This window comes from Pteropus alecto, unplaced genomic scaffold, assembly GCF_000325575.1.
Source record: "Pteropus alecto unplaced genomic scaffold, ASM32557v1 scaffold121, whole genome shotgun sequence".
Classification (NCBI taxonomy): domain Eukaryota; kingdom Metazoa; phylum Chordata; class Mammalia; order Chiroptera; family Pteropodidae; genus Pteropus; species Pteropus alecto.
Genome location: NW_006434369.1, coordinates 4,703,899 through 4,713,818, shown reverse-complemented (window position 1 = coordinate 4,713,818; position 9,920 = coordinate 4,703,899). Strand labels below are relative to the sequence as shown.

Below are 9,920 nucleotides of genomic sequence, written 5' to 3'. Positions count from 1 at the left end.
CTATCTGGATGGTAAACAAGAAAATCACCATCACATAAATATCTCCCTGAAGTACAAAGGACCTAGAAGAGATAAATTCATATTCTCAGGCTAGCCTGGGACATAATTTCCTTCTTGTACACAGACACATTGCCTGTTATTCAGTGCTATTTGTGTTGTATTTCCACAAACTGACTCTCAGTTTAATTTCTAGGATAAGAGTGGGAAATAAAGATGACAAGAGGAATTTATATAACATCTGATAACTATTGACTGACTTTTCCAGAAGACCCTATCGATTTGTGAAATAAATGTGTAAAATTGTACTAACTTTCTACATGAACAGTAAGAAAAAAAGACAGCATGTTGGCTTAGAAAATAAGGTTAAATAATACCCCAAAAAAGCAGAAAGCAATTAAAAAATATCACAATATGAACAGTATAGGTGAGTTGTTTTAATAAAAATAACAACCACAACGGCAATAATAATTCTTTTAACTACTAGCTATATCTTCAGGTAGAGGAACTACACCCTTTGCATGCATCAGCTCATGACAGCCTTGCAACAATCCTAAGGGTGAATATCATTCTCATTTTAAAGATGAGGAAATTGGGGCTCAGCAGGTTAAGTAGCTGACCTAAGCTCACATCTGACCTCAGATCAATCAGAGCGAACTGGTTAAGGGAGACATAAACTTATTAATAATTATGGTATTCTGACCTCCAATGTTTTGCTCAGAATTAGTACTTTGTTAAAGAGATCTTTAAAAAAAAATACTGTTCTTTGCTGATATGAAATTCTCAAATTCAGCATTTTTTCAAAGCAGAATAATTTTTTTCATAGAGTTGTCAGTCCCTAAAATATGTTACTTTAAAAGCTGATGGAAAATTAACAACCATCATCACCACCACCGACACCACTCCCTCTCATCACCCCCCTCAAAAACACAAAGGACTCCCCCAAAAAAACCCTACACAAAGGCAGACCATGAATAGGCAAGACCTTTTCCAAAGAGTAAAAATCTATGCACTCTGGAGCATTAGAACTTATGACATAGCCCTAAAACTTCTGAAAAAAAAAAAAAAAAAGAATATGGTGATTTTTTTTTTTTTTTTTTTTTGCAGGAATCTGAAAGAATTTTAAATGTAAGGGCCAGAGACGAAGAAAAGTTTTCTTGGAATTAAAAAAATATATTTCTAAAACAGTATATATATTTGCTCTATGTGGGCTTTAGGTTTAAAAGTAAAGAACAAGGTCCTTATCATCCATTTATATTTACATAGAGTCTTATTTTCAAGGGCTCTGACTTAGTGTTTATGAATCTTTTCTAGAGAATGAAAAGTGGAAAACACACTATTCCATATGCTAGAGTTTTTGCTAAAAGACACTGAATAAGATATCAAATTCTTATTTCTATTTGCTAGTCAGTGGTGTGTAGAAAAACACATGATCCCAAATGGCTAAAGTAGAGGAGATTCCGCCCAAAGGTTTCACGCCATGCAGAGGGTGTTTTAAACTGCTTTAGCAGCTGTCATAATACCCCTACTACTTACCAGGATTTGTCATGGCTACAAATAAATGTGTAGGTATTGAAGCGAGAGCAATTCAAAGCATCCCTCCCTGAGTCTGCCCCAGTACAGCCTGATAAGCCATGCCCAGGGACTCAAGTGTGGCCATGCTACACACAACCCTAGTAGAGGTACAGGGGCTGAGGGTTTTGTTTTTTAACTTCTAATCCTAACACAAGTCTGGAAACACCTTTCTCTTAGACATATTTGATTACATTTTCTTTTCAAATTAACCAGTTTCAAGCCTTTATCACTACACAGCCTATTTTTTAAATAGATCACCCTAACTGGCAAGTCAATCTGACTCTATGATATGGTTTAGGACAAAAGCTAAAGATTATTTGGCTTATTCTCAAATGACCAATCAACTACCAACAGAATGTCCACGATTTTATTTTTCCCCTATCATTTTCCTTATTTCGAACAAACTATTTTAAAACTCAGTGAGCCTGGAGCTGAAGGACTATCAAGATAACAAAAAGGTAGGTATTTTAGGAAGAGAAAAAGGACCACAGTTACTTTGAGCAGAGCACTTCTCTTCTTCATTAGTTTATTCTTTATCTGGTAAATCACTGCGGAATGAGCTCAAACTTATTTACCCGTTCCCAAGAATGGAAAAGAGAGGATAGTAGTGGTGGTGGTGGTGGTGTTTGGAGGGAATTTATGTGATAAATTAGAATTAATTCACGCCAAGATGTTCAAGGCACTAAATCAGAGAAAAACAGATCCTTTGAGGGGAATAAATGGGCTCTATGACCCTTTACTGATCCCTTAATTGCTCTTTACTTTAGAGCTACTATTGACTCTGTAAAAACAGATGAATGTCTGATTTCTAATTTTGAATCCTTGGAACGAAGGCATTATTGTTTATTGATATTAGGTTTCCCTTTACCCTTAATTCAAATGAACTGGTTTTTAGATCTTTATTTACTCTAGAGACTCAAAAATAATATCCTAGGCTATTACTGGGATAATGCAGGTAAATTCATATCTGGAAGTACAATGTTCTGACTGCTGTACTGTCAACAGTAATGAAATCATTAGTAATAGTAGTAATGATACCAAGAACACTTTTGTGCATGGGGAAAAGAACAGATTTTAACCACTGGGAAGGTAGTGGAGTTGGGACATGGGAGGCAGGGGTCTTAACTGAAAAGGGAACACTCTTCAATCAAGAATACAGAGTACCTCTGTTAGGTAGAAAATGTCAGCTTCTTCCCAATCACGTTAGATTTTGCCAAAGCATGGAGCACAAGCATCAATCAGCAGCACTGCTAAAAACCAGTCTCAAGCTGCCTCATGCTAATGCCAATCAGTTAAAACCTTTATCCCAGTGTTTGTGGAGGAGCTTCGTCTGAAACCACAGGAGAGGGAAGAGAATCTTCAAATAGGACCACCAAGGGGACGACCACCAGGCAGACAAGCTTATTATCGGGAAACCACCTAGCAGCAGAGGTGAACTGTATGAACACTGTCCGGCTACCAGCATTTCAGCACTTATATCTGAGCATGTCTGTATGCCCCACAGGGAAGCTCCTTTACCAGAGGAATTGGGTAAGTGGTGCAGTGAGGAGGAGAAAACATTACTGGTAAACAGACAGACTGAACACAGGAGAGCAAGGCCTGATCTGGAATGCCAATGGTAACTCATGTTAACACCAGGAGCCAGGCCGCTGATGACTAATTGGCTAAGAGGACTGAGAGAATTAACAAATGCTTATTAAAAACTCTTTGGTTATTCAGGGGTCTAAAATGTATATGATAAGAAAGTCGAAATTGGATTAAATTAGAAATCTGTAATGTGGGATGATAATATAATTGACACCACTGGGATATCCTGCAGAGTTAGAGGATATTATTATCAAAATAAACAAGCTCTCTTCAAATGGAATTTCCTCCACCTGGAGTTTAGAGCCTACACCCTGCACACTCACAGAAGGCTTGGTGCTAAGGCACGTTGTTAAATGACCTGCTAATGTGATCCTGATGCCTGAACATCACTTTCGAATGTCTTCTGGATTCCCCCATCTTGGTGAGCAAGTAGCAGAGTGGTCCACCTTGTGTTGCATGTCAAAAGCTCCAATAGCTAATTTAACTCCTAATCCTAACGATGTTTAAAAGGAGAAGTTACCAAACTTCTTTCATAAAGTTATTTTTCCTCCTTTTTTGTTGTTGATCTATACACTTCATATTAATACATTACACTTGTTTCTCAATCTGGCCTTTTATTCATACTTCATTTTTATAATTAAAAAGAGAGGTCCTTGAGGCTAAAAATCCATAGATAGAGATAAACAGAACGGTTGAACTCTTTATACCTGCAACAGAATCCCCAATCTGATATGCCAGAGATGTGACCAGCAGTTCGGTAGCCATGCTCAAAATCTGTCCCCAGATAGACTTATTCAAAGAGTGGAGTGAGAAAGTAAACATTTAAGGGAAGAGCTCAACTGTGAAAACCAAAAGGCTCTTCAAGCCTGTTAGGTAGAGGGTGCTTGTCATAGGGCTCTCAGGGTTCCTGGAGGCCCTCGCTGGTTCAAGTTAGGGATCCTCAGATATTCAAAAAACAGATAAATGGGAAAGCGAGATTGGACAAAGTCCACAAAACAACTTGCTCAGGTGCTCCTGAATGTAGCCTCAACTGTATCCTTGTAAAATAGTTCTAGTCTCAGGAATGTGGTCTTGTGCTTGGTAACGGGGGAACTTTCCTGTCCTGCTTCTAGTTTCTAGGTTCTAAGTGTGGTGATTAGGAGACTGGGAGATGTGAAAAGGAAGAAACAGATTTATAAAACAGCAAACAAGGAAAGAACTTGATATGTATTTTACTGAATGCATGTAAATGTGTATGAGAACAGAAGAAGACAGAAAAGGTAACAGAGAGGAAGAACTTTAATACAAACCTGAAAACCTTCTAGAAAGAGGGATCTAGAAATAATGCTTTAAGAAGACTCTCTTCCTTAAAGATCTGAAATAAGCTGGAATGTAGGTCAAGCCAAGAGCCTATAAAGCCTTTTATTTTAGCTATCATTTTTGTAAAAGTTACCTGGGCATATTAAATAAATCTCTTTGGTGGTATAATTTCCAACTGAGTTTATAGTAAAATGTTGTGCCTATTATCTCTCCATTAGATTCTGTTTGAAATTCCTGGGTTCATACTCTCCTGGGGGTTTTCATACGCTGAAGGACTCAGAAATGACAGGGTCAAAAATAGTAAATTTGATAAGAATTTCCATCACAGTCATTCCATACCCTAGGACCATGGACGTTACCACAACTGGCTTGGGAACAAGGGTTCTCAAAAAGATTCCACCCACTTCCTGGTTACACCTAAGGGAGGAGACCAAGCCCTGGAATTTTTAATTAGACCCTCACCGATGGCCTTTTTAAGGAATTGGCAATTTTGTGTCTAAATTTCAGAATGACTCTTTAACTTTATACATACTTATCCCTCAATGAATGGTGTGAGATAAAGAACTGCCCAAGATGAAGGAATTCAGAGTCAGGGCCTTACCGTTACTATTTAGTGTTTTCATGATAACCTCCATCTGTGCAAATTCATAGTTATAGTCTGGTTCTGAAGAAGCTTCACTGGCTGCATCCAGGTCATGCTCGGGCGGGCCTGTTTCTTTTTCAAAGTCTTTTAACCAATCTCGTCGTTTCCTCTTAGGTAAATTAATTCTGTGGGAGTGTTCACCATTAGAGAAAATCAACTTGTTATACACTCAGATAACAGAAAAAAATGTATATGAAAATATTAGTAAACACAAAGATGTTACCTAAAAAAGTGGTTATTTCCCCATAGGATCCTATCACCGTGCCACAGTTGGGTGGTATTGCACACGAGGGTGCCATTTACACAGGACCTGAAGGAACACCAGGGAAGATATCAGCTGAACGGTAAAGAGCACAAAACCCAGTCCCAGTAGCCAAAGAGATAACTTGGGGAATTTTCTCTTAATAGACATATTCTATTAATAGCTGAAGAAGGAAGAGTAGAATTATAACCACAGTGTGATTTAAGCAATGATGATCAAGGGCTGCCAATATCCTTCAAAGAGAGAGAAACTGATGCAATGTGCTCCTGTAGGAATCAGACATCGCCACCTATGGAATATTCTTGTAAAATGAACATTTATGAGACACAAATATGGAAATCTGAACACTGACTGGATATATGATAATTAAAAAGGAATTATTGTTAATTATTTTAGGTGTGATGGTATTGAAGCTATGCTTAAGAATACTCATCTTTTAGAGATATAAGCTGAGATATTTATGATACAAAGTTATAATATCTAGAATTTGCTTTAAAATAACCTAGAGGGGAAGGAGGAAGAGATGTAGAGGGCATGTAAATAATACAAAATTGTCTATGAGGTGCTCTTTTTTAAGCTGAATTATGGAGATATGTGGGTTCATCATACTATTCTCTTTCCACTTTTATATGTTTAAAATTTTCCATAATAATTGGGGAAAACATAAAAAAGAGTGTCATGTTTAAATCCCAAATAGCTATCAAATTATAAAAACAAAACAACTGGAAGTTGAGAAGGCAATTCTGACCATCTTTATTATGAAACCATAAATGATGTGCACCGTGTCTCTGGGTTGTGTTGGCCTACACGTCTTGGACTTGTAGATATCAAGGGGCTGTGGGTCAGTTACCTGAATGACCCAGCGCAAAAGTGTTCATACGGTTTCTTGCTTGTTATATGATCTCATCAACTGATCCTCTGACACAGTTAAAGCATAGTCACTGTGACAGTTTTTAGGAGAAGAAAAGGCCTCCAGAATTTTTAGCACTGACAGTATTAGTCTTCTCATAAATGTTTCCTTCACTTAAAAAAGAGATTTGCTGGTAGTCAAAAACAAAACTTTACTGGGAAGAATTAATTAACTAATTAATTAAAGTTTAATTTGCCAAATGACTGTCAGGTGATGTTTGATGAACAAAAATAATGATATTATTGAGTTTTAGTTTTTCAATAAGTTATTTTTCTCATATAATCTCATAAATATTATCTGGCTCCTCATATTTATAGGGCTCTAAAGCTCAGAGTTATGGAATAAGTAGAACTCACATAGAAAATCACTCCTTTGTAGTAATATTTCAAATCTGAGTGGTTAAGTTTATATTTACAAAAGTACTCTGGAAATATCATCATAAATGTTTTAATCTGTCATACATAAACATGATTAAACTTTGGTATTTATATTTAACACTAACATGCTCCCTTTCTTCTTCTCAATCAAAATGAATCTCGACATTGTAACTCAAGTTTCAAAAGTATGTATCCCATCTATTTGGAATTATGGACCTATTTATTCATGTACGAAAGCGGAAAATGAAATCAGAATATATATGTATGTCTACACATATACATATGGATACACACACACACACACACACACACACACCCATTTTTACCAAAAGGGTGAAGAAAAGTTTGGTTTTTTTTAAGGTTTAAAAAAACTTTAAAAATCTCTTCGACCTACAAAAGCATTTATCAGTCACTTTTTAAAGAAAATACTGCCCACTGTTTACTAAGGTATCTAAAAAGCCCTCCAGAAATTCTAGTAACAGTAGATGACCAATAACAGAAATGTGTCACTCAGTATACTTTATTATTTTAAAATCTGAATTATGATTTAAAATATTCAGTTCTTACTAGTTATATTTCAAGGCTCAAGAGCACCAACTCACTAGTGGCTACCAAAGTGGTTTTAGCAGTTACAGAACTTTTCCATTATCTCAGAAGTTCTACTGGGCAGCGTTATCCTAGAATAAAACTAAAAACAGCTCCCAAACAAATGAGAGAAACATCACAAGCTTTGCCTCCCTTACTTATTGATAACTTTTGTGACGTTCTGTATCTTTAGAGACCTCTGTCTAGGTGTACACACACACACACACACACACGCGCGCGCGCCTATCACTTTCTCATTCACAGTATGCGCTTATTACAATAATATAAAAAAAGTTATGAAAACTGCTTGATTTGGCAATGCACTCAAGACAAGAAATTAGCATAAAAACTAATTTCTAGTTGGACACATGCCTGGGATGCTTGTAAGAAACAAATATAAAACCTCTTTGCACGATTCACGTACCCTCACCTAGGCCACAAACCTCCTACAGATAGACTAAGAAATCACAAACTACTTCAGGAAGCAAAGTTATCAGCAGATACAACAAACAGTTGGGTTGAGACCCCAACAACTTCGGAGGACAGAATTCTCAAATAAAGACAATAAAATAAATAAAAATAAAATTATTAAAGGCATATGATGGAGTAAAAACAAGACTACCAATAGAGACCAGGCACATCCAAAGATGGAGCTCTTGAACTTCTGCAAATGAAAAACAAACACCCCAAAAATCAGAAGTCAACAGAATAACTGAGCAGCAGCTGAGACATGACTAAAGAGCAGATTAGTGGACTTGAGCATAGATTTGAGGAAATGACAGTCCCTTAACCCCATGTCCCTCCCTTCCTCTGTCCTCAATCTCATTTCCATCTTCACACCCAATATTGCTGGCCTACTTCCACACATCCTAGTGTCAATTCTTTGCATTTTTGCTTCTGCATCCACAACTACATGGCACTTAAAACCCCAAGGTTCCTAGTGTCTTCCTAATTGCTACACTCAAGAGAATCTTCTTAGCTTCTATTTTGACCTGCCCTTCCTTAAAATTTTTCTCTTCCCTTAGCTTCCATGATTATATCTTGTTACCTCTATTGACCCCCTGGCTCCCTCGTCTAAGCTGCCTTCATATACTATCCTCAGACCATCACCAACACATTGGTTTAATCCTTCCACTGCACTTTCAAGAAAGCGCAAAACTAATAATGGCCAATTCTACACCTTTAGTGTAACTTTACAGCACTAAATCCAATGTCCTACTGGATATCTCTACATTGATATCTCAGGGACATCTCAAATTCAAAGTATCCCACACTGAACTTATTACCACTCATTATCTATCATTCCCCAAACCCGTTTCTCCTCTCGTTTTCCTTATTTTGGTTTAGCAGCACCACCATTTATTTAGTCTCCCAAGAAAGAAACCTGTAATGATTGCTGACTTCTCCTTTTCTTTCACTGATTGAGTCCCCATCCTGTCCCTAGTCAGATCACAACAACTTGCTGACTTTCAAATAATTGTCAAATACATTTCATTCCTCACCTCTACTGCCACTTGCTGTGGTTCTATAACCATATCATAAAAAATATCCTAATTGACCAAAACCTGGTACAGATAACACAAAAAAGGAAAACTACAGACCAATATCTCTCATGAACACAGATGCAAAAATCCTAAATAAGATACTAGTAAACCGAATACAGCAACGTATTAAAAGGATTATACACATGATCAAGTGGGCTTCATCCCAAGGGCACAGGGATGGTTCAACATATGTAAATCAATTAATGTGATACACCACATAAACAAATTAAAAAATAAGAATCATATGATCATATCAATAGATACAGAAAAAGCCTTCGACAAGATATAGCATCCATTTATGATCAAAACACTTAACAAAATCGGTAAAGAAAGAAAGTACCTTAACATAATAAAGGCCATATATGACAAACCCTCAGCCAACTTATACTTAACGGTGAAAAACTAAAAACCTTCCCTCTAAGATCAGGAACAAGGCAAAGCTGTCCACCATCACCACTGTTATTCAATATAACACTGAAGGTCCTAGCGAGTACAATCAGGCAAGAGAAAGATATAAAAGGCATCCAAATAGGAAACAAAGAAGTCAAATTGTCACTATTTGCGGATGACATAATTCTCTATATAGAAAACCCTAAAGACTCCACAAGAATACTACTAGAAACAATAAGCAAATATAGTAAAGTTTCTGAATACAAAATCAATGTTCAAAAATTCATAGTATTCCTATATTTAATAATGAAGAGCCAGAGAAAGAAGTGGAAAAAATAATTACTTTTGCAATTGCAACAAAAAGAATAAAATTCCTAGCAATAAATCTAACAAAATATGTGAGGGATCTATATAATGAAAACTGCAAGACCCTATTAAAAGAAATGGAAGAACATACAGAGAAATAAAAACATATTCTGTGTTCTTGGATTGGAAGAATCAACATAGTTAAAATGATCATATTACGTAAAACATGTATATATACAGATTGAATGCAATCTCCATCAAAATCTCATTTTTTTAAAGAAATAGAACAACAAAAAAAAACCCATCAGATTTGTATGGAAGCTCAAAAGACCCCGATGTGCAAAGCCTTCTGAGAACAAAGAACAAGGCTGGAGGCATCATTCTGCCCAACTTCAAATTATAAAAGAAAGCGACAGTAATCAAACAGCATGGTATTAGAAGACAA

General features: G+C 36.5%; 1 protein-coding gene across 1 annotated transcript in view; it reads right to left on the bottom strand.

Annotated features, from left to right (window-relative positions):
* Window positions 1–9,920, bottom strand: part of KIF13A (kinesin family member 13A) — a 175,878-nt gene that overhangs the window by 37,638 nt on the left and 128,320 nt on the right. Inside the window, 2 exon segments of the mRNA XM_015587289.2 lie at window positions 5,060–5,226; window positions 5,325–5,411. Of these exon segments, the coding sequence (XP_015442775.1) occupies window positions 5,060–5,226; window positions 5,325–5,411 (254 nt within the window).